Consider the following 26,132-nt stretch of genomic DNA (forward strand, 5'->3'; position numbering starts at 1 on the left):
TTGTCTGTGTGAACCACGGGAGTGGCGGGCAGGTCTGTTTCCCTGTGCTCAGCCCCGGCTCTCCTCGCAGAAGCACTCCATGGCCTGCCGTGCAGGCTACCCTTAAGAGTGGCTCCATTTTACTTCTTAGTCTTGTTTTACTCTTTTTCTTACATTTATCTTAGTATAAGGTTTGCATCTTTCGAGAGTAAGACCTTCAGTTGTTGGAATAAGGCAGTTTCTGTCCCCTCCATATACCTCGACTGTAGAACCTCCTAGAATGTGTTATACTTATTTGTTAAATACTGGCCTCCCCTACTAGAGGATGAAGATGGGGCTGGATTTTATTATCACTGTGTCACTGATACTGAGCCCAGTGATGTGTGTGCAGTGGGCGTTCAACAGGTGTTTGGAGAATGGGATTAGAGGTGTTGAACTAGCATAGCAGGGATCCGCGGAACAGGCAGAGCAGAGGTTGGACATGGCAGAACTTCTCAGACCAGATGGATGGAAGGGATCAGTTAGTGTGTTCTGCTCTTGTCCTCTCTGACTTAAGGAACATTCCACTACTCTGTTTATAGTATCACCTAAGCATATGGAGTTTGGAGAATTCAGGAGGGTTTTCTGGCGGGGTAGAAAGAAGATTGGCTTTGGAGCTAACTTAGGAGTTTGAAACCCAAGAATGCGTGTGTTTCTTTTTTAAGTGATTGTGGGGATTCTGCTTAACATTTCTGAGCCTCCTATAGTTTTTGCTTCCAAAAAATCTTTAACTACCTTATCATTTTACACTGTGAGTCCTTACACAGGCACACCTCTCAGGGTAGAAATCTGAGAATACCTATCTATGCAGATATACACTAGACATATTAAAACTTATTAAATAATTTTATTCTTTTCTCCTTTATATTACTAACAGTAGCCCAGTGTCCAGCATTTTAGAAAACCTGAAGAAATAAAAAAAAATTAGGGGTTTACACTCACATGTATAAAAATATATATTCAGATAAGCAAATATCTGCTCATTACATTGCCCAACCTTGAGTGCCAAAAATAAATAAATACCTGCCAATCAAATGAGAGGGCTAGATGGTTTTGCTAAAATTCATTTTAACATCTTTAACTGACCAACATGTGCTAATGAAATTCAAGTTGAAGTTATAAGCCGGTTAGCGTGAAAGAGAACACTGTGTAGCCACTGAGTATTCCTTAAGCAGAATCTGCTTTGTGCTTTGAACACAGCTTGGTTTCAACAGGGAGCAGCAAAAAAAGTTCAAGAAAATTTCCAACTTTTCTAATAACCGCCTTATAAAAGAAAGGGAAAGATATAGTAAGTATTACCACCTTATAATGGTCGTGAAAATCAGAATTGTAGGTTTACAAATCTTGGATAACAAAAGCCAACACAGTAAGATTCTTGGTTAGTTAACTTTGATTTTTAAAAATCTACAAAACATAAAATATTTGCTTGCTGGTACAACAGATTTAGCGCACAAGCAATCACCTGAAATATCTTTTCCTCATCAAGTACTTTAACAGTGCAAAGGATCAGCTGTCTCAGCTCACACATTCGGTCACCGAAACCTGAAGATGAACCATCTCAGGGAGGTATCATTGCCAAGGAAAATGCAAAGCAGCCCCCAAAATACAATGATTCTCTCCTGTGCCAGACTCTCAAAGGGAGAGATGCAGTTTCTTATAGGAGACGTGAAACAAGTAATTCAAAATGTCCATAAACGAACATAAGATACAGTATTGAACCTTTTGACACAAAAACAATAATTATATTGCTATTTGGAACAGTATTCAACATGGACGAGGAGATCCCGGTGTTCGGTGGCTGGATACTGTATATTGCACTTGGGACATTCCACCAGGCTTTCATTGAGTGCAGCAGAGGGACTTTTTGGTGAGGCAACTTTTACTCTGTTTTCAGACTCTCCTTGGAAAGTGACTAGTGGCTCTGTGAAGGCAAGCTCCCGAAGCTGCTTCTGAAAAATAAATGATTGGAGGTGGTTATAAATTACCCAGATGACCCACAAAGTACTAGGATTGGGCGTCTACATGGATAGGTTTTATTAAAATACTTAGAGCCGGGGCACCTGGGTGGCTCAGTGGGTTAAGCCTCTGCCTTCAGCTCAGGTCATGGTCTCAGGGTCTTGGGATACAGCCCCACATGGGGCTCTCTGCTCAGCAGGGAGCCTGCTTCCTCCTCTCTCTCTGGGCCTGCCTCTCTGCCTACTTGTGATCTCTCTCTCTCTGTCAAATAAATAATTTAAAAAATCTTTTAAAAAAAGAAAATAAAATACTTAGACCCAAACGTAGAGGGAGACCCATGTAACGAGGCTAACAAAATTTGCTAGATTTTTTTTTTAAAGGGGCAAGTTCAGCCATAAAAAAAATAAATAAGTAAATAACATAGGGGTGCCTGGGTGGCTCAACCCAAAAGTGCCTGCCTTCTATTCAGGTCACGATTACAGGGTCCTGGGATGGAGCCCCTCATCGGACTCTCTGCTCAGTGGAAGCCTGCTTCTCCCTCTCCCACTCCCCCTGCTTGAGAGACTCAGCGAGAGAGTCTCTCTTTGTCAAATAAATAAAATCTTTAAAAAAAAAAAGAATTAAAAGTAGCAAAAAATGTTAGCTGATCAAACAGGTTACACACAGAAATGATGAAAAGTATTGCATATTACCTTCATAACTTTCCTTTTCCATTTTTTTTTTTTTTTTGAGGAACTTAGACTAGTTGATAGTCTAAAAAGGAATAACGTACAGTATACTCTAAAGATGAAATGACAGCAGGGACACAAAAGCACAGGAAAACTATGGATTCTTTTGTATACCCTCCAGCTTCCTATACTTTGAAAAACAGTAACAGAAATTAATTATAAATTTCAACTTCAAATAATATAAATCGTCAAAATCAATTATGTACTAAAAACAGTCAAAATGTATTTTGTCTTTGATTCATAAAGAAGCTACAAATGATTTTTTTAACAACTGGGTTTTTTTCCTCCTTCAACAACTGAGGAATTCTATTCGTAACATTTTGCCATCCGCAAATATTCTGCCCTACTAGGATCATGTATGAAATATGTGCTGATGGGACATAAACATAAACAAACATGGATCCCAACAAGCTTGGTCGAAAAGTTTATTAGTAAGATGAAAACAGTAAGTCAAAAATTACTTTCTCATAGAAAAAAGTCTTATTTAAATGGTTTATGTTTTAAATGATTATGTGTTCAATGTAACCCACAAAATGTGCTTAGCTCAATATGCCTAAAACAGTGTATTAAAAGGAACAATCCATTATCACTAAAAATGGCATTTCTTCCTTTCTTTTTAAATAGAAAAACATAGTTTCAGTAGAGGATTTACAACTGCGCTCCCTTCCCCCCACACTCCCCAAGGGCAGCCCCTGTGTCCTGCCTCAAGAATCCACATGCTCCTTCCGTCTTTCTCCCCTTTGCCCCAGAAAAAAAAAAAAAAAAAGAATCCACATGCTACACTAGGGGGTGGCGGGAGTTAGGGGACAGACACGATCCCAGGTACCGCCAAGGCTGGCACGATGCAGAGGCACATAATGTCCCTTTCCAGGGCTCTGAATTGATGCTCAAAAGGCACTGGCTTCAGATGAAGCAGGGGTTCTGCCTATGATTTGAGAAATAGCCACTCTTAAGTTATATCCTCCTAGTTTGGGAACCAGTCTGATAAATCAATGGGAAAATGAGAAAATGGTAGCAAGAGAAAGAAAAAGAAAGAGAAAGAAGAAAATGAGTTTTAGTTTAACCATTCCAGACTCACCACGGATTCCAACTGTGTTATTTGATTTCTTGCTTTTCGGAGCTCCTTAAGAATGACATGCAGCTGGTGCCGCATATTTTGACGGTCAAGTTTTTCATTTTCAAAGTCTAAAGTACATGCCTGCATCTGGAACAAATGCCCGGGACAAGGAAATCATGGGTTAATATATACTGTCCAGTTCCCCTGACTAGAAGCTTGAACGTTTTTATTAGAGGCAAGCGTGTGCCCTCCCAGCAAGAATTCATCTGAGGACAATGAGATGTTGCTAAATGAAGAAGCTACAGCTACAGTTCAGTTCAGTTCAGTTCAGTTTTCGGTTTATCCAAGGAGCAAAGCCCACACTAAGTGTAGGTGAGTGAGGAGGAGCTTCAGAAGTTGCTGGTTGGACTTTCTCACCCCCCCACCCCCCTTTTGTGGGGAAGGGAAAGAAGGGAAAGCGATGGCTGCTCCCTGGTTTGGAATACACTGAAAACCTCTGCTCTCTGTTCTGAGTTCTCTGGAAGTTATAAGGTAGCCCTCTCGGGGAGATCCCATTAGGCTAGAGTAGGAACTACAGAAGCTGCATGGGGAAGAGTAAAATTTTCCCAGGCCAACATCACCCTGTCAAACAATTGCCATCTCAGCCAATTTGGCTTATCTTAAAGACAGGAATACATGACTATCAGACAGTCACTAATTTTTTGCTGTTATTAGAGTTTATTAAAAACATCTTGCAGGGGCACCTGGCTTGCTCAGTTGGTTAAGTGTCCAACTCTTGACTTTGGCTCAGGTCATGATCTTGGGTTTGTGAGATTGAGCCCCGCATGGAGCATGGGCATGGAACCTGCTTAAGATTCTCTCTCCCCATGCCCTTGCCCCTACCCCCTACCCCCTGCTCAATTGGTTCCACTCTAAAAAAACAAAACAAAACAAAAAAAAACCTCATGACTTTCAAATGGTTCTTCACAGAACAGGGCAAATGTGAGGAAACATCCCATTTCCTAACAAGTTTAGTCAAATATAGCAGCAACCCTGAGAAGTACCTGTTGTTCCAACAGAGCTACCCTTGTTTGTTCCTCTTGATGCTTTAGCAGAGATGTGTAAAGAAACTGGACCTGTCAGATGTAAACAGAGCCAACACTGTCATATATGATCTTTTACTGCATGAGCTGGGATGCAGGAGAGGCTCACAAATCTCACATCTCTACTGGGGACCACACCTGCTCGCCGGGCTGAGTCACGGCCACTGCCTGTCGGGTGGCTATCGACTGAAGCAGCTGAGCAGTCCCGCCCTGGCTGAGAGATCCCTGGGGCAGACTGCACAACGTCAAGGAACAGCACCCAACTCTGCAGTACACACACCCACTTCCCTGGAAGTTCTAAAATCCACTAATATTTCTGAGTAGGATAACAAAGCTGGCAGTATCTTGCCCTCCTTGCCTGCAGAGGTGGAATAAAATTCCCGACCATTTCTGCTTCATCTTTTGTAAATATCACTGCTTGCGCCTGTAGGCAGAAGCCAGGGTGGTAAAGACTAAGAGGGCAAATGTTACAGACTGTGTTTTAATCCCTCTCTCAACTTTCAGATGTTTAAAAATGACTTCCTATTCCAATAGTAACAAAAATGAACATCTGCCCAGCCCCTTGATTTTACAAAGCACTTTCACATTCTCCCAGCTGACCTTCACAAAAGTCCCAGGAAGCAAAAAGAGATTGTTGTGACTAATTTGACACATCAGAGATCTACAAGTCAGAGAAGGTAGCTGATTTTCCTGAGGCCACACGTCCTGAACTACAGGCCAGGTATGGACCCTGAATAATGTTTTTTATACTATCCCATGCTGCCCAGCAAGATTTCAATGAATGGTTTCTGCTGCAGTAGTATGCGGTTCTAATCATCCTAACTTAGCAACTCCACTGTCACTGACACAGACATCCTGGCAGAAGGTGGTGAGTATAAGAACATGGAAGGTGCTGTGTAAACTCACTTGAGCAAACTGTCTTCATGATCAAAGGGCCAGCCTGGGAACCAGTGCCGATTCCCCTCTTCACTTCACACCTTCTGGCTTCTCATACACCCGTACCTCCTTCTCACAGAGAGCCTCTGTGTACAGGAGGGAATTCCCAGTCACTCAACTGACTGGTTCCTTCTTGCCAAAAGGCATTTATGCAAATACCATCTCTGGCCCCTAATTTCTCCGTGTCATGTTGTCCTGCTTTATATTCTTGAATTTATTTGGTAATTTTGGTGCTTGCTTATGGTCTGTTTCCATTCTAAAGAAGAATCCCATGCAAGGCAGGAACTTGTTTTGTTCCTTGCTGGTTCCCTAGTGGTTAAAATAGTCCCTGACACTGGTAGGTACCGTGACAATTTTGAATTCGGGAGCATGGAAAGTCTTACTTGGGCTCACCTGAGATAAGAGCTCTTCTGATCGCTTCTTCTCTTCTTCAAGTTTTTCCCGAGCAATATCATTCTCTTCCTTGAGCTTTTGTATTTTCTCTGTTTTATACCTATTGTCTTCCAGATGTTGTACATCTGCCTTTCTTTGTGAAGACAACAGTTGATTTAAGTCTTGAACTTCTTTTTGGGTTTCTTCGTATTTTCTTCGAAATTCACTAAGTTCAAAACTCAACTGAGTTATGGTCTGTCGTTCAACCTCAAGATCCTTTTTTGCATTTGCCAAAAGATGGTTGTAATATTTTTGCTTTTCTTCTTGAAGATAACCTTTGACAAACACATCAGGCACAACACACTTTATATAATAATATTCCTGAGAAGTTAAAACTACATACATTTCTATAAAACAGATCTTACAAAATGAAGAGATAGGGTTGCTGATGGAACAAGAAAGAATTCAGGTTCATTATTTGAAGTAAACCTAAAAAACAGAAGGACTGGAAACCGTAATATAGCTATTCTATGGGAAGGGAAAGTAATGTCTAAAGAAGATAAATCAACAAATGGAGACATAAACTCATTATTTATATATATAATTACCAAAATTAAAAACAAAAATGTTAAAAGCAGCAGCCCTGATGGGAGGGAGAAAGAGCAACTGGGATGGGAAGGAAAGAGAGGGGCAGGCCCTTCTACATTACTATCAAATTACTCTAACAAGAGCTTCTATTACTTTGATAAAACACGTACACACAGAGAACACTATATCACGAAAGAAAGAAATTAGACTTAGCCCACCACTAAAATCTTACTTTAATATTCTTTCTTTCCTTTTTTTTTTTTTTTTAAAGATTTTATTTATTTATTTGACAGAGACATAGTGAGAGAGGGAACACAAGCAGGGGGAGTGGGAGAGAGAGAAGCAGGCTTCCACCAAGCAGGGAGCCTGATTTGATGCTGGGCTCCATCCCAGGACCATGAGATCATGACCTGAGCCAAAGGCAGAGGTGTAGCGACTGAGCTATCCAGGTGCCTCTCTCTATGTGTAATATTCTTATAATGGCATTACAATAAAGTAATGTTGTCCCTAATTCTTTTTGTATTTTCTTTTTTACCATTATCTTCATTTTAAATATTCAAACATGAAGCTCCAAGATTAGGAGCCTTGCCTGCCTTTCTTTAGCCTTCTCTTTACACAATTCAAAATTCAAACTTCAGTCCCATTAGGGCTGTCAGTCTTGTAACAAATGCTTCGCATGGGGGTTTCTCTTCTTTTCTCAGCTCATCATCTAGAACTGCTGAACCGATTTCCCCGTCTGTAAAATGAGCCCTCTTGCCCCACCTCTTAGGGTTCTTGTGAAACTCCATGCAAGGGAAACTGCAAAGCACTTGGCAAAAAGCCTGCATTCTCCCTAGGAGCGTTCATTTCAATTTTGTGGGAGACTCAAAAGACTGAATTATCAGCTATAAGATGTATTCCTTCTCCTGGGAGTGATAGGAATGTGTGAAAGGAAGCAGAGTAAAAAGACAATCAGTGACAAGGCCAACTCCAGGAGAAATGAAATTGGAGAAGATCTTTGAAGGTGGGGAAGGACGTGGACGAAGGAGAAAATTTCAGACCGGCCAGAGATCCATGACCCTGTGCCTCTGCCCCTTTTCTTCAGAAAACAATAAGAAAACAGACCTGCTAACATGGTCTTTCTTACTTCAGAGTTATAAGACTTGCTTAATTCACTTTCTAACACATTTATAAAAATCCAAATTTGACGAATCTCTTCTTTTGGAAAATGTCAGGCAGGCCTACCCCAAAAGAACATTTCTATACCAGTACCTTCTGATTCAGCCTTTTTGGTCTGCTGTGGGAGTGAATGAGCAGCTGTTTCTGATTTCTGTTCCAACTCGAAGATCTTGGCTAAAAGTCCTTTTACGTAGGCCTCCCGCTGTTGATCATACACAAGCCACTGCTGATTTTTCTCCAGAGCCTCAAAATGAAAATGAAAGCAAATCATTAATAAAATTTTAAAAATTGAATCCTTAGAATGGATAAGAGACCCCCAGTGATGTAGCCTTTCCAAGTACAAAGAAATTGTCATGGGTCATATAGTAGAAATCTACACTACTACATGGCTTGCAACCTGGAGATCCGTTGTGACGTCAGGCTCCTTCAGAGCACCTCACACCACAGAGAAGCCGTGTTTTCATGGGGCCAAGTTCATTTGTCTGCTGTCTCCTACACACAGTTTGCTTTGCATCTGTCCATGTCTTTCTCCATAAACTAGAACACCTCTGTGGCCAAGGTAAACGAGCCCTGCTCCAGAGACTTCCACCCTACACAACTCCGCTCAGGAGCTCCCCACGCAGACAGAGACACAGTCAGACCCAGCACCCTGGTCTGCTGGTGTCGCCTGCCCAATCTTGCTACCTCTTTCTCCTTCACAGATGTTGCTGTCCAGTAACCCGAACTCTGAACTCCATCTCACGGCTACTTCTCAGAGAATCAAACGTAAAGAGCCGCTACCCTCTTTATCGCCAATTCTCATCCTTTACATTCTTACATCACAAGTAAAAATCCCACACTGCGATCACTCACGTGATTAGCACGGGGGCTTAAGAACTCAGTTGTTACATAAATATATGGCTTCATAGTTTTAAAATTTATATTTTATCAAACAATAAATCATTTGACTAAACATCTTCAGCTTTTTATCTGTGGTTACTATGTCTTTCAAGTAGTAAGTTCCTTGAAGTGGCAGACCATGCTCTTCTGAGAGGATTCCTAGCTTTGTGTACAATATGTACTCCAGAAATCACTTGGTGATAGGATAATACTAATAAAGCAGGCAGTGTCTGTTTATGTTAGCTGGTAACAGGGAAACTGATTCACTTTACTGTCACTGCTAACATCGGTTTTTCATTTTGGTTGAATCTTTCTCCAAGAAACTAGACAGGCTCTGTTTGGCTTACCTGGCCACCTAGCCTGAGTTTGAAAACCTCATGCCACCTGATCTGTGGCAAGACACTGGCAAAGCCTCACAGAAGAAACTACGTTAACTTAAGTGGGTAAGACGAGGTGGTATATAGGTACAAGGGCATGAAGATTCATGAGGTGGTGAATTATTATCAACTAGGACAAATTCATCTATCTTCTCAATCTAGCTCTCACTGTTCTTAACAACTTGATCCTGGAAAATTCAGTCAAAGGCAAAACCGAAGGAGTCTGCCAGCCCAGCCCATTATCTCCAGCAATCACACACAACCCTCCCCCTCCGTCCCCTACCCTAGTTTTGTTATTGAAAGTGGGGCACAGATTCAAGTTGAAAGCTAGCAAAAAAGACAACTGTCTGGTGGTGCTGGGGGGTGGGGGGTGGGGAGGGAAGCCTAGAAATTCTTATACAGCATCACCGTGGCAATGAAATTATAACAGTTCTCTCCTCTCTAACCTGGAAGTTCAGTCTAAGGAGATGGGACTGTCCCTTTCTCTTTCTTAGTTCCGGAGAGGCTGGGAAAGTAAGTCCCAATGACCATTTGGTAGAGAGGCCAGTACATCTAAGCCTGATGTCACATGTGTAAAATGTTATGAAGTATCCCAGAAGGAGGCCCACATAATGACGTGAATGCCCCTTCACAATAGACAAGCTCATTTTTGCTGAGTCCTTGGGCCCTGGCGCCTGCACTATGACCCGTCAGCCCCCACAGGGATGCCTACTTAAGCAATGTTTCACTGTTGGATCTTGGTAAATCCTGTTTTTGGATTAAGAGAAAAAAGGAAAAAAGTCTCCATATTTTGCTCAACAATACAGAGTCTCCTTTGAAAGGTGATTTCCCCATTACAAGATTAAGAGGAGACACAGGCTATCACCAAAAGCTTTCGGTTGATTAAAACAATGATCACTATTTTGAGGGGGAAAAGAACTACTCTTACTAAGTTCAGTTAAACCTTTCCCCTTTTCTCCCAAAGTGCTAAATCATTTTAATTATATTAGTAGTAGAATTTCTGAAAGCTTCATGACACCACTTGCTAAACCTGAAGCTGCGATCCTTTAGGCTAACATTAAAATGGTCCATAATCTGCCTCTTCCCATCTCTTCAGGTTACAGCCTGGCCATTCATTTCTGGCCTCCACTGCCACCTTGCTGTCCACACAACTACACACACCCTCTGAGCCCGGAAGGCCCTAGAACTCCTCCCTAGATCACCTGCCCACTTAAATCCCAGGTTTTCATCAAGTTCCCATGCATCCAAGCCCGTCTTTCAAGGCTCCTCACCATAAGTGTCCTCACCAAGCTCCCTCTCCTGTGGAAGTCAACACTAATTTTAATGTCCATTCAGTCTATTTGACATCTTACACTCATGACCTTGATTGTGTCCTGATGGTAGTTCTTATCTAAACTAGATCATGAGCCCCTGGACAGTTGGGCCCAGGCTTGTTTAGAATTTGTATCATTCCATTCATGTACTTGATGAACAATGGTGATGACATGGAGTTGGAGGAACAGTGGTTCCCAAGAACCAGCAAGCACCCATGCAGGTCTCTAGTCCAAACAGAGGTTTGAGAGTATTCGGGAAGGGAGGAAAAGGCATGAAAGAATCTAGAAGTTCCTTATACACAGTAGAACAATCCATTTAGAATGATTCAAAAAGAATCGAACACTTTCAAAAAACTATCACTCATAAACCAAGGAATATATGAAAATGAATTTCAAACCCCTTTGTAACAGAACTATCATAGCTATTTCTATGATTTTAACAAGTGCCTCATATGTACCCCTTGTGCCTTAATTCATCCCAGACCTGTTGGAATCTATTATCACCAATGGTGGAAGTAACAGGCAGGACATATCATTTCATATCCTTCGGTGGGGGGGGGGGGGGAGCAAAAAAAGATAGTACAAACATAAATTTCTTGCCAAAAATTTGCCCAGTCCAAGCAGACTGAAGTAAAACATACATACTGGAATACATTTCCAGAAATGCTCAATTCTTTTTGAATCACCCTGCATTTGTTGTAAATGTACTGAAAAAGGAGGGACTCCCCCCCCCCACATGCTGGCGTCTCACCCTAGGGGGTGAGGTGGGAAAGTGGTAAGGATTGGACATTCTCAGTTGTGCATCAAGGCATCTTCTTTCAGGGTAAGATTTTCTCTCCATTTAAGATAAAAACGGCTGAGCCTCAAGTCTGAAAAGATCTGTCTATATAAAAACTCTTAAGTCTAGAGAGTTCCTCTAACCTTTGGTAGGCTCCTTCCGTGAGCATTGTACAGACTCGTGAGCATCTAGACATGGGGCTTAAAGAATTTTCCGTGTCTGTTTTCTGTAGAACTAAGAAATGGATTAGAGAGACAGAGGCAGCCTCTGGGATCAAAGACTTAGTCCAGGGCCCTCCAGTCACTTGGCCACACACTTCTCTCTGCACCTGTCGGGCAGTTATAACGTGAGTCTCCCTCACAGAGCTTAAGGGTTCATTTGTAAAGTAGAGATAATGTACATCTTCTCTGTATTACATTCTCAAATTTAGCTGACAAAAGAGGTAATGTTATAGGACCCAAAAAGCATGCACGTATCCAAATATTTATAAATCATATGTGTTAGATGCTAAAGATACCGAATTTTATATAGAATTTTAAAATTGTCCATAATTAAGAAACATTTCAATATAAGTAATTCAAGTCAGCATTGGATGGTAATGAAATTTTCTTCTTTTAAATGAACCTGTCCATACATTACTTAAGTAGGAAAAACAACTATGGGATGAAGATTTGAGGTGCAATATTCTGAAAGGCCAGGTGATGGCGATGTTACTTCAGTAAAGGAGTCAACATTTCTTTTCCCCAGGCCTCTTCTCACCAACTTCGGCATTTGCTTTCTTCTCTAAATAGTATGAATAATAAGTGGATTTGATGGTCATCAATAAATGCTGATATTAGTTTTGCATCTTTAGAGTCACCACTGAATTATTATCTCTTGCAGGTTTGTGTCCTCTCCGTATCTGTTAGGCCTGCATTTAACATTTCCTCTTAAGTTATCAGTAAAAATAAGGAACAGAAGTGGGCAAAATTGACGAAACTGGAATATGGATGGTAGATTACACAGAAGTATAGTGTCCGTGTTAAATTTATTGAAGTTGCTATCTGGGGGCGCCTGGGTTGCTCAGTCGATTAATCATCTGCCTTCAGCTCAGGTCATGATCTCAGGACCAAGCTCTCTCCTGCGTGCTTCTCCCTCTGCTCCTATCCCCACTTGTGCTCTCTCTCTGCCTCAAATAATAAAATATTTAAAAAAAAAAAAATAAAGTTGTTATCTGTACTGTAGTCACATAAGAGAACATCTCATTCTGAGGAATAGATACTTTAGTATAGGGGTTTTAAGGGCCATAATCTATGCATCTCACTCTCAAATAATTCAGAAAAAGAAATATGTGTCAGGGAGGGTAGGGTGGGGACTGAAAGAGGTATAAAATGGAGCAAAATGTTAACAATGTTTGAATTTTAGTAAAGAGTATATGTTTGCTCTACATACCATTTTCATTCTTACGACTTTTCTATAAATTTGAATTTTTTCTAAATAAAAAATTAATAATTATTTCTTTCCTACATTCTGCTTAAAAATCAGATTTTATTATTTTTAAAAAAGATTTTATTTATTTATTTGACAGAGAAAGAGATCACAAGTAGGCAGAGAGGCAGGCAGAGAGAGAGGGGGAAGCAGGCTCCCTGCTGAGCAGAGAGCCCGATGTGGGGCTCGATCGCAGGACCCGGAGACCATGATCTGAGCCAAAGGCGTTGGCTTAACCCACTGAGCCACCCAGGTACCCCTAAAAATCAGATTTTAAAAATTAAAAGCAGGAAATGCCTATATCAGCTGCCTCTTAGCCTATCTGGTTTGCAAGTTAATGACACTGTACAGTGTTTACAGTACCAACTCCGTGTAATTATTTCAAAATGTCAGTCAGACCAAAATGGTAGTGGAGGAATGACACAGCTAGGCCTTAAGAAAGGTAAACATGGGTTTTTAGGGCTCATTTTAGCATAGCAAATACTGATTCTTTTTTTTTTTTTTTAAAGATTTTATTTATTTATTTGACAGAGATCACAAGTAGGCGGGGGTGGGGAGGGGAAGCAGGCTCCCTGCTGAACAGAGAGCCCAATGCGGGGCTCCCAGGATCCTGGGATCATGCCCTGAGCTGAAGGCAGAGGCTTTAGCCCACTGAGCCACCCAGGCACCCGCAAATACTGATTCTTAAAATAGGTGGGCAAAGTGTTCCAGGTAGATTTGTGGAAGCTTAGAGCAGGGGTGAGGGCCTGGAACTGCTGAGCTCCCAAAGCAGGATCATGGGGCAGCCACTGTGCTTAGCAGAGTGACAGGTTGCTCTCCCTGGGCTCACAGACAGCCACAGCTAAAACATCTCTTGCTTCTCAGATGTGTAAGTTAATACAGCAGTAGCTGGGAGCTTATTGGAAAATGCAGAATCTCAGGCCCTACCTGACCAGTAAAATCAGAATCTGCATTTGATGAAGACCCCCTAGTCTCATAGTCACATGTGAGTCTGGGAGGCCCTCCTCAATCTAGACCATTTGAAGGTGAGTTGGGTTAAATTTTATTCCACTTATCTAAAAGCCTCTCTAAGGTAAACAGAGCAGAGGAGCACAATGCGATCCTTAAGCTGGAAAGATAAAACAGAACAAAAAGCTTGGGTATGCACGGGTAACATTTCAAAGTTACTTTCCTACAAAGAACTGTCATTATCTGAGAATAACTTTAACTGGTATTTGAAGCAGTTGATGCTGAGAAACCTAAAATTATATGTAAGTTTCAGACAACAGCATATATTTTCAGGTACTAATAAAATTCAAATGTTCTAGACACTGGCCATATAGCAGTGAAAACACCACAGACACCATTCCCTCAGTAAACATATACCAATGTAAGGCTCATATAATAAAGTAAATAAACAAGTAAGTTTAACAGTAATGTGTGATGAGGGGGAAAGTTACAAAAGCAGGAAAAGGTAACAGGAATTGCCTTGGAGCTATACTATTAGAAAAGGTGGCTAGGCAACTCTCTGGCTCAGGCCCCACTCCCTCCACCCCTCCCACCCAAGAAAGTAACAACTGAGTATTATACGATGAAGTGGGGAAGCGGGTCCTGAAGATATCTGGGGGGGGGAAGAGCGTGGGTGGCAGGCAGAGGGAACAGAAAGAAAAAGCAGTGAATTGAAGGAAAAGCTAGAAAGCCTGCAAGGTTGGAGTAAATAAAGGGGGAAAGCAGGAGGTGTGTAGATTTATTCCTACGTACATGCATGTGGTAGGTACTGATACACACAGAATGATAAAGTTCAGTATAACATACAACACAAAGAACTTCTCTTTATTTTACTTTTTAAAAAATTTTATTTATTTACTTGACAGAGACACAGTGAGAGAGGGAACACGAGCAGGGGGAGTGGGAGATGGAAAAGCAGGCTTCCCACTGAGCAGGAAGCCTGATGTTGGGCTCCATCCCAGGGCCCTGGGATCATAACCTGAGCCAAAGCCAGAGGCTTAATGACTGAGCCACCCAGGCGCCCCACAAAGAACTTCTTTTGAAAGATCTTTAAAAATTATGTTTCTACTTTATCTTAGTTAACTGTAAGTGAATTACTTTGATAAGGTTACTATAGTACCCCACCATACAGACACTCAAGGGATTTAAATTCTTTTGAAGATCAAATAGACCTCAAAGTACACTTGCTAGATGAAATAAAACAGGAATCTTAAGAGGAACTTAGAGGAGGGTAGACTTGCCAGTTAATATTTCTGGAATCAAAATACCTACCTAATATTTAACTCGAGAATTTTATACTTTGTGTATCTGGTACTGAAACTTGAAAAAATACACTGTGAATAATAGTCTTTATTCAATTCTCAATGAAACACATCAATCTATTTAAGACATAAGTCTGAAATAATATAGCTTTACCAAATATCTAGAATGACCTCATATCAAATTCTATAGAAATGAAGCACGGAGTATACAAAGAACATGTTCCCTTTCAAACTACAAAAGCACATCCTGGTTCCAAAGGAAGAATTTCTAATGAATGGGTAGATCTTTCATGGATAAACAAGAGAAGAAATTATAAATTAAGATACACCATAATAATACAATAAGATTTAGGCAAAGAAGGAAAGTTTTTGAACTACTGAGGTGATTTCTAGGACTTTCTCACCTCATGAGACCATGGCTAGAGGAAGTGGCCCTCTAGAATGTCTAGAAAGAGACTTATAGGTGGTAACCTAGGGAGATAGACTGTTTTCAAGTCACACCATCAACTCTGTCAAATTCCATGAAATTTAAGAATGAATGAATTTACCCTCTCTTCCCATAACTTAGTAAAAGGAAAACGAGGGGTGGCTGGGTGGCTCGGGTCATGATCACAGGGTCATGAGATCAAGCCCCACACTGAGCTCCACACTGAGCGTGGAGTCTGCTTGTCCCTCTCCCTATGCTCCTCCTCATGCTCTCTCTCTCAAATAAATACATAAAATCTTAATAAATAAATAAATAAAAGGAAATGAGCTTACATCTTTCAACTGTATTTCCATTTCATGAATATCATTCATCGATGAGTTGAAGCAGTTTGTAGCCACAGTCTGAAATAAACCAATATTAGTTAATATCATAAATTTAACAAGAGAAGTTTCCTCATTATATCTGGTTCTAGGATAACATTATATCTGGTTCTAGGATAATAATATCGTAAATTTAACAAGAGAAGTTTCCTCATTACATCTGGTTCTAGGATAACACAGTGTACTTCACAAGGGCATCTCAAAATCCAGATCTAGTACATGCTGACAAACCATCATGCCAGGTGATGGGTACCAGAGGAGAATGAAGATCTCCTGGAAATGCTCGCAGCAGATTTCAAACCTAATTTGACTTCTGAGGTTCTCTGGATCACTAGCATAACCTCAGTGCATAAGAATTGCCCAGTGGTTCTCACCAAAATTAGACAAAACAAAACAGTCGGGCTATTTAAAATGAAATCTGGAAAATATTAAGTTGTCAAACAAAAGATAAAAGTTGTCTTCTAGAATTATATTTGTATTAGTGGTATTAATTAGTATTAGCTCATACAGATTATACAGAACTCAAAACATAATTTCTCTCTTTTTTTTAATTTTCTCATAGAAGAAATAGAGGTTGGATGGTTGGATGGTTAGGTATCCAGACTAATCAACAAAATTCATAATAAGCTATATTTCAGTCTAACAGCTTTAAAGAAACAGACTTGTGTGAACACTGGCAAGAAATCAGAAAATACTTTTCTCCAAAGATACTCTAGACACTCACCTAGTAGCCCTTTATCCCTCTTGATTTAGTCCTCTTGGTTAAAAACTTGGACAGAGGCAGTTCACCAAACCTCCTCCCTTTCCCCCCTGAGCACATTGTGGACTGTATGTCCCAGCTTTCCCTGCAGTTAGTGAGACCACGAGACTGAATTCTGTCCAATGGCATGTGGGCATAAGTGAAATATGCCAATGCCAGGCCTGGCCCCCAGATGCTGCCCTCATGCTCCACATGCTCCCTCTAGCTCACAGCTGTACACAGAGGCTCTGGTGCAAGGACAAGGAAGCCACTGAAAGGGAGAAAGCTGGATCTGAGTGACTCTGCAGAGCAAAGCCTCCTTCACTCCCACAGGCACTGGACTGTGACATGAGGGAAAAATGAACATTTGTTGTATAAGACCATGAGATTTGGAGGTTGGTTGTTACAGCAATAAAATAGGCCGACTAATACAGAAATTAATGTGGATAGCCCCCCAATTATTATAAGAGTATATTTTCTAAAGTTCTCATTTCTACCAGGATTTGTGTTTCCATATTCAAAAGTGGAGAAACTAGTCCTTGAGCTTTAGGAAAATTTTAGGCAACCACTTTGAATCTATAATTTTCACAAATTTTAGCTGTGTGAAAATTCTCTAGGAAAACTTAACCTCTTTAAATTCACCTATAAAAATACTCAACTGCCCATCGATGAGAGTACGTATAAATGTATTGATTCAATCATTCTGACTCCTCTAAATGGGAGAGACAGTGCAAAGACCTTTAAAAACATTGAGATATTATATCTGAAAGCTACAGATTTTCTTCTATAGGTGGTATTAATAGTTGTAGTGTTAGCATTATCCAAACGTTCAAAATTACAAAAGAATCAAGGATTTGATCAGTAAGAAACCATTTACTGAGCACTTAATGCCAAGTACTATGCAAGGAGATTTACATATATTACAACATTTGATCTCCAGTATTGTTTCTCTCTCTCTTTCTCTCTCTCTCTTTTTTTTTTTTGGGGGGGGGGTACCTCTTTATCTCCTTCACCTATTTTAATCTCCAGTATTCTTATCCTAATTTTACCAATGTGTAAACTGAAGTTTAGAACAAGGGTCTGGCGAATTCTAGAATTGTCTATAAGGCTAGAAAGGGTAAGAAATTTGTTCAGTCACACAACTAGCAAGTGGCAGAACCAAAATCTGAAATCATACAGACAAAGCTTTCTTTGTACCGCTACACTAGTTTAAACAAAAGAGGGGGAGCAAAAGCACTTGTAGCTCAAAAAAGTATACTTGATATTGTAATTGTGTATCTCAAATTTGAAAACAACAAAATGAAGCCTATTGTCCTCAGGATAGAAACTACAGGAATAAAAGCTGAGGAGAACCTTCTTAGATGTTGTGGAGACATAGTGGATTCTGTATTCTGAATATTCTCTTGCGCAAAACAATTGTCTGGGGAGTGGAGGCAGCCATATTAACTATTTTTGCTTATGGAGAGGGAACCAGGCTATGAATAAAAAAATAACCTGTTAGTATACTAGTCTGTTTCATCACTTGATAAGGGTGTTTTTTTGTTTTTTTGTTTTTTTTTTTTTTCTTTTAAAGATTTTATTTATTTATTTGACAGAGAGAGATCACAAGCAGGCAGAGAGGCAGGCAGAGAGAGAGGAGGAAGCAGGCTCCCTGCTGAGCAGAGAGCCCGATGCCGGGCTTGATCCCAGGACCCCGGGATCACGACCTGAGCCGAAGGCAGCGGCTTAACCCACTGAGCCACCCAGGCGCCCATTGATAAGGGTGTTTTAATAAAACCACTCTTCACTAGAATTACAAATTGTATCAGAAAGGAAAAAAATCTGGGTTTAAAGAAATGGTGAGTACCTGTGATAAGCGAAGTGTACTGGCTTTGCTTTCAAGCTCAGCAAGCCTTGCAGTGGTAGCAGACAACTGTTTTTTCAATACATCTGTCTCTTCAGACAAGGATTTCAACAGCTGTTCCCTCCTCTCGCCTTCCTTTGTTTTCTCCTCCAGCTGTTCAAGCAATGCAGCGTTGCTGTACCTGATTTTCAGCTGCTCTCTGAGGCGCTGTATTTCTTTGTCTTTCTCTGTGAGGTGATAAGCATTCTTTTCCCTCTCAGCTTCCAGGACTCGAATTTTCTAGATATAAACTAAGAAAAATCTTAGAACAAAGCCAGGTCAAACATGAAAATAAACAACATACAATAAGCATTTATGAAGGATTTATCATACATCAAGTCAGCATTATACTAGACACCAGGGCCAAAAAGAAAATGAAGCCAAGGTCCTATGCTCAGAGACCTCATTGAGAGGTAAACCAACACATGAATGCAGTGTGGTAAGTGCTATAGTTAGGGGATATATAAAATAAATGCGACACAGACACAGAAAGGAGAAACCAACTCTGTCAAGAGCGATCAGAGAAAGCTAAAGAAAAGCTGGCTCTCACAAGAATATCTGATGATCATCCTTTCATCTACCAGTTTTAATCATCTTAAGGCTAAAAGTAGTCATACAAAAGCTACATGCTCATCAATGAACTTGAAGCAACAGAACTTAAAAATTACAGAACATTACAAATGGATAAAAATGCATTCATTAACTTGTTTTTGTTAACAAATGATTTGATATCAGATGTAAAAGATGAGCTTTGAAGGAGGGTTCACATTTTCAAGGATTTAAAAGATAAAGAAGGCAGCTAGTTAAGCGGCTGTGGACATAAGGGACAAAAGCACCTCTGGAGAGCAGGTAACAAGTTAACAGAATGACTTCACATGCTAACACGGTAAAAACATATAACTACAAACTTGCTTGGGCGTGGAAGGGAGAAGCAGTTGTTCAAATATAAAATGGGGAAACTGAGTTAGATGACCCTGTGAAAATGATGAGGGGATTTTAGTTGCCTTAAGCCCAAGATAAGGCGGTAGTATGATATAATTTTTTTTAAAAGCCCATATAATTTTAGGCTTTTGAACAGTATAACATCCAGATTACTGGAAGTAATAGTGCAATTTCAACTTGTGTTTGCCACTGTGCACAATACTGGGTGCAAAGTTCAGAAGGAAAATGAACACATCACAAAGTGTTCAGGAAAGTAACCAGGATGTTAAGAAGTTAGAAACTCTGAAGAATATGGGGTTGGTTTACAGAAAAGTAAAAGAAAGCAAGATTTCCTCAAATATCTGAAAAGTTGTCATATGGGTAAAAAATAGACTTGTTCTATGCAGCTGCAAAAGGTACAATTAGAACAAATGGGTAGAAGTTAGAGGAAGTTTAATTTCAATTGATTATACAGGAATGAAGTTTTGACAACCAGTGCTTGTGAAAAATGGAAAGAACTGGAAAGAGATCTCTCAGGGAAGCTAATAGATTCCATCACCAGAATGCAAAATAATCTTTGATAGATCATTTTTCAATGCTCAAATAAGTATTTACCTCAATATGTGGCATTAAAAAGAATAATAAATCATTCAGTTTTATAATATGCCTATAAGAAGATTTTAAAGAAATCCAATGATACTATTTAATACAAGTCATTTATTTTTTAACTATGAACAATAAAAGAACTTTTATAAAATAAAATAAAAGATTAATTTTTTTACCTTTTGTCTTTTTTAATACTTTATTAATTATTTTTATTAACATATAATGTATTATTTAACCCCAGCGGTACAGGTCTGTGAACCATCAGGCTTACACATTTCACAGCACTCACCATACCACATACCCTCCCCAATGTCCATAATCCAACCACCCTCTCCCTATTCCCCTCCCCCAACAACAACCCTCAGTTTGTTTTGTGAGATTAAGAGTCTCTTATGGCTTGTCTCCCTGCTGATCCCATCTTGTTTCATTTTTTCCTTCCCTACTCCCCAAACCCCCCACTCTGCCTCTCAAATTCCTCATATCAGGGAGATCATATGATAATTGTCTTTCTCTGATTGACTTATTTTGCTCAGCATAATACCCTCTAGTTCCATCCACGTTGTTGCAAATGGCAAGATTTCATTTCTTTTGATGGCTGCATTGTATGCCATTGTATCTATATACCACCTCTTCTTTATCCATTCATCTGTTGATGGACATCTACGTTCTTTCCATAGTTTGGTTATTGTGGATATTGCTGCTATGAACATTCAGGTGCATGTGCCCCTTCAGATCACTACATTTGTATGTTTAGGGTAAATACCAAGTAGTACAATTGGTGTGTCATAGAGTATCTCTATTTTCAACTTTCTGAGGAACCTCCATACAGTTTTCCAGAGTGGCTGCACCAGCTTGCATTCCCACCAACAGTGTAGGAGGGTTCCCCTTTCTCTGCCTCCTTGCCAACATCTGTTGTATCCTGACTTGTTAATTTTAGCCATTCCAGCTGGTATGAGGTGGTATCTCATTGTGTTTTTTTTTTTTTTCTCATTTTTCTCATTGTGGTTTTGATTTGTATTTCCCTGACGCCGAGTGATGTTGAGCACTTTTTCATGTGTCTGTTGGCCATCTGGATGTCTTCTTTGCTGAAATGTCTGTTCATGTCTTCTGCCCATTTCTTGAATGGGTTATTTGTTCTTTGGGTGTTGAGTTTGATAAGTTCTTTATAGATTCTGGTTACTAGCCCTTTATCTGATATGTCACTTGCGAATATCTCCTCCCATTCTGTCAGTTGTCTTTTAATTTTGTTGACTGTTTCCTTTGCTGTGCAAAAGCTTTTGATCTTGATGAAGTCCCAATAGTTCATTTTTGCCTTTGCTTCCCTTGCCTTTGGTGATGTTTCTAGGAAGAATTTGCTGTGGCTGAGGTCAAAGAGGTTGCTGCCTGTGTTCTCCTCAAGGATTTTGATGGGTTCCTGTCTCATATTTAGGTCTTTCATGAGTCTGTTTTTGTCTGTGGTATAAGGAAATGGTCCAGTCTCATTCTGCATGTGGCTATCCAATTTTCGCAACACCATTTGTTGAAGAGGCTGTCTTTTTTCCATTGGACATTCTTTCCTGCTTTGTCAAAGATTAGTTGACCATGGAGTTGAGGGTCTATTTCTGGGCTCTCTATTCTGTTCCACTGATCTATGTATCTGTTTTTGTGCCAGCACCATACTGTCTTGATGATTACAGTTTTGTGAAGTCTAGAATTGTGATGCCACCAACTTTGATTTTCTTTTTCAACATTCCTCTGGCTATTTGGGGTCTTTTCTGATTCCATATAAATTTTCAAATTATTTGTTCATTTCTTTGGAAAAAAATTGATGGTATTTTGATAGGGATTACATTAAATGTGTAGATTGCTTTAGGTAGTGTAGACATTTTCACAATATTTGTTCTTCTAATCCATGAGCGTGGAACGTTTTTCCATTTCTTTGTGTCTTCCTCAATTTCTTTCACTAGTACTTTATAGTTTTCTGAGTACAGATTCTTGGCCTCTTTGGTTAGGTTTATTACTAGGTATCTTATGGTTTTGGGTGCAATTGTAAATGGGATCAATTCCGCAATTTCTTTCTTCTGTCTTGTTGTTGGTGTAAAGAAATGCAACTGATTGCATATAAAATGCATTGATTTTATATCCTGACACTTTACTGAATTCCTGTATGAGTTGTAGCAGTCTTGGAGTGGAGTCTTTTGTTTTCCACATAAAGTATATCATCTGCAAAGAGTGAGAATTTGACTTCTTCTTTGCCAATTCGGATGCCTTTAATTTCTTTTTGTTGTCTGATTGCTGAGACTAGGACTTCTAGTACTATGTTGAATAGCAGTGGTGATAGTGGACAACCCTACCATGTTCCTGACCTGAGGGGAAAAGCTGTCAGTTTTTCCCCCATTAAGAATGATATTCACTGTGGGTTTTTCATAAATGGCTTTGATGATATTGAGATATGTACCTCTATCCCTATACTTTTAAGGGTTTTGATCATGAAAGGATGCTGTACTTTGTCAAATGCTTTTTCAGGATAAATTTTTAAATCTAGTAAGTTCCTAACTGCTTTACTGATTATGCCATAACAAATTATAAATTAGAGAACCTGAAATATAATTTAACAGTATATAGCTTAACAATATATGTGATGATTTTATCTCAAAAAATCTGAAAACAAAGATTACTTGGAAAGCAGCCAGTATATATGATAAAATGGGTTTTTAAGCACGCACGTTAAAATCTGAACTCCATTGAACACTTAGAAATTGTTAAAATTTGATTTTCTACATTTAGTGAAAGAGAAGAAAAACTAAATTACAATGTTCTTGGGAAAATACTTTCTCACCTCTAACAGTAAAGCTTATTACAATTTGAAAAGGTTTTTAAGGCCACTCACCTCCAAAAGTCTGTGTCTGTCTTTATCAGTCAACTTTCCTTTTCCACTTGTGATTTCATCCACCGATGTTTTTAAGGCCGCAATTTCTCCCCTAAATTTTTCTAATGCAGTTTCTGATTTGGAGTTACTAGGCTTTGATCCCCATTTACCTTTAATTAAACCTTTGGGACTTCTGGAAGACATCCCTAAAACTAACTGTAAAAAAAATAAAAACACAATTATATTTTTAAATAAGTCTAAGTTTAGAAGGTCAAGTCTGAAGCTTGAAAAGGTCTAACAACCTATTTGCTAAATAGAAGAACATTTCCCTCTCCATAGACATGACATAACCAAACCAGTGGGATATGGGAGAGGGACTGGGAAAGGCTTCTGGCTTGCTGGTATCAATATTTATTTTTTAATCTAGGTGGTAGATGCATGGGGAGCATTCATCTCTTAAAAATATGTCAACTTATCTTGATGCACACTGAGTAATGTACCAAATTGTTGAATCACTATATTGTACACCTGAAACTAACATAACACCATATGTTAACCATACTGGTCTTAAAACCAAAAATTTTTTAAAATATGTCAACTTGGATGCTTATGTTTTGTGCAGGATTCTGTATGTGTATCATGCTTCAGTGAGAAAGTTTTGTTTAAAAAAGGGGATCAATGATTAAACCATTAAGTGGACGCTGAATGAAATAGATCACAAACACATATTTTACCCAAGAATAAAAAGCTAGTGGTAAATGATATAATTCTGAGAACATATATTCTGAGAACATAAGCACTGAATGGCATTACTTGACATAATGATATGTCCTATTTTAGAAGATAGATCTAGTTCAAATCTATGTAAATAGTCAGCTGAGAGAGTACAGTAGGGAAAAGTGAGGAGAATCCAAGATCAGGAAAAAGAGGCACAATACTCAAAAATTAAGAAGAAGCTTAGAATCTGCTAACAGTATTAGCTAACAGTTTAGGAGAAGTGTATATTAACTCTAGGAGCAAAATCTATAGTGAAATATACTGTGGATATAGTAACAGTAGCTTTAATTAGGGAGATTAAAAAGCATTTGCCACCTTATGGTCCTAAGATAAAATAGTGATGATGACTGAGAAATTTAGAGGAATATGGCATCATTCATGCATTCAAAAAATGTAAGAAAATCTGATTTACCAGGCAGCATAAATCAGAAAAAGAGAAAAAGAGAGAGAGAGAGGAAGAAACAAAAGACATGTTCTCTTACAAAATGGAATTGTCAATCCAGTAAAGAAGGCAAGAAATAACAAAGACAGAAATTCTCAAGTAGTAAAGTTTCTCGAGTTGTAAAGTTAACACTACATAGAAAATGAAAAGTAGTGAGAAGTGTTTCCAGTAAAAATTGAGGAGACCTAGGCCTCTCTGTAAAACTGACTTTTGGGGTCATACTGTATGAAATCAGAGAGCCTGAAAACACTAGAGCTGTGTAAACTAAGTTGAACAGACCATCTAGCGAAGGTTAATACTGGATTTTTGCCCAAGGTGGCAGACTAAGATAACTAGTAAATCAATTAAGGCTAATGCAAGGCTATGGTATCTTTTTTTGTTTTGTTTTTGTTTTTAAAGATTTTATTTATTCACTTGACAGAGATCACAAGTAGGCAGGCAGAGAGAGAGAGAGGAGGAAGCAGGCTCCCTGCAGAGCAGAGAGCCCTATGCCGGGCTTGATCCCAGGACACTGGGATCATGACCTGAGCCAAAGGCAGAGGCTTTAACCCACTGAGCCACCCAGGTGCCCCAAGGCTATGGTAGCTTGAGAACCTGCTGCCACAGGAAGTTCTTCCCGTAGGGTTCTGCTAAGAACACATTGTTGACATAGTTTAATGGGTTGATAAGACAGAAAACTATTTTTCAACCAAATCACTGAAACACAGAATGGTGGAACTATATAGGTCATTAGAACTGGAAGGAACCTATGGACATTAGTTCCTGACCTCTGGACAGAACTCTTGCAATGAAACACTCTCCTGTTTCTAGCTTCTGGACTGGACCCTGCTGGGATCTCACAGCGCCCCACCACTTAGTCCTACCAACCTCCCTTCCCTGTTTCTTCTATCCCCGGCAGGCTGATACTCACAGGGCTCACACTTCTCAAACTTTGATCCACTGTCCCTTCTTCAGGAAGCCTTCTCTCTGTATAAGCTAATATGCCATAGGACACACTGTTTACTCCCACCCTACATCCGCTTTTTAAATTTGTTCAACAGTTGTTTCAGGGGCTGAACTTTGAATTATTTTTGTCACTCACAGCACCTAACAGCAGCTGCTCAATACGTATTTCTTGCTTGGCTGAAGAGATCTTAGAAATGCTGGACAGGAGGTGACCGAACAAACCGCGATCCAACAACCTCCACAAGGCATAGGCTACAGGCCACATTCTTCCCAAGCGGAGGCAAATCTTACAAAAACGGGGCGCCTGGGTGGCACAGTCTGTGGTTTCAAGCTCAGGTGGTGATCTCAGGGTGCTGAGACGGAGCCCCAAGTCGGCTCCCTGCTGACAGGGCTGCGTAAGAGTCTCTGTGCATCGGCTCTCCCTCTCTCGCAAAACAAACAAATAAATCTTTTAAAAATCTTACAAAAACCCTCACACGGAAGCTGTGTGGGCAAACAGGGAGGCAAAGGAAACCTGCAAAATGAGACACTTTTTTTCCCCCCACCTCTAAAATGAAGATGTTTGTAGAACAGACTGAACGTGCTTGGTAATGGGCAAATTGATGTTTTCACGAAAGACCCTAGCCAAGTCGCTTGGCCTCTCTGTGACAAAAAAAAAAAAAAAAAAAAAGGAAAGAGGATGGTAGTACCCACCGCAAAGCTGTAAGGAAGGTTCAACACGCCGAAGATCGTGAGGCTCCCAACCCGGTGCCAGGCAAGCGCCAGGGAAAAGGGACATATATCAGGACGGGCAGAGATTGAGTCGAAGCCGACGCTGTCCGCCCGCTGATCCCGCCTCCCTCGCCGTCAGATCTGCCTCGGGGCTGCGGGCCCTGGTCGCCCTTGTCACCCTCGGCTGTCGCCTCCCCACCGCCAGCCGGCACCTGAGGCCAGTGCCGGCGTTCGCGTCGGCTCAGTCACACCCTGCGGCACCGGCGCCGCTTCCGGGAGTTTGAATCCCGCGGCTGCGGGGCGGGGCACGTCACTGCCGGCGGGGGCGGGGCCGGCAGGAAGGGGGGCGAGCCACAAGCGGCGGGCTCGCGGCTCCCCGATTGGCTGCGGCCTCCAAGGGGGCGTGGCCTAGAACTAGGACGCGAGGTGGTACTGGGGTGAGTCTGAGGGAGCCGGGGTAGGGGCGGGACTGAGGACCGAAGTCCTGTTCCTGGGT

The 26,132-nt window shown here is 40.4% G+C and overlaps 1 protein-coding gene across 1 annotated transcript; it reads right to left on the reverse strand.

Annotated features, from left to right (window-relative positions):
* Positions 1 to 845: 845 nt before the first annotated feature.
* On the reverse strand, positions 846 to 25,921 carry CEP55 (centrosomal protein 55). Its single transcript, XM_059169429.1, has 9 exons — positions 25,619 to 25,921; positions 22,783 to 22,977; positions 18,351 to 18,626; positions 15,718 to 15,786; positions 7,989 to 8,139; positions 6,171 to 6,484; positions 4,803 to 4,874; positions 3,781 to 3,906; positions 846 to 1,967 (listed from the first exon to the last, which is right to left on the reverse strand). The coding sequence occupies exons 2-9, from the start codon at positions 22,963 to 22,965 to the stop codon at positions 1,767 to 1,769; spliced, it is 1,392 nt and encodes a 463-aa protein (XP_059025412.1). The 5' UTR covers positions 22,966 to 22,977; positions 25,619 to 25,921; the 3' UTR covers positions 846 to 1,766.
* Positions 25,922 to 26,132: the final 211 nt, after the last annotated feature.

The sequence above is a fragment of the Mustela lutreola genome, chromosome 4, assembly GCF_030435805.1.
Source record: "Mustela lutreola isolate mMusLut2 chromosome 4, mMusLut2.pri, whole genome shotgun sequence".
Taxonomy (NCBI): domain Eukaryota; kingdom Metazoa; phylum Chordata; class Mammalia; order Carnivora; family Mustelidae; genus Mustela; species Mustela lutreola.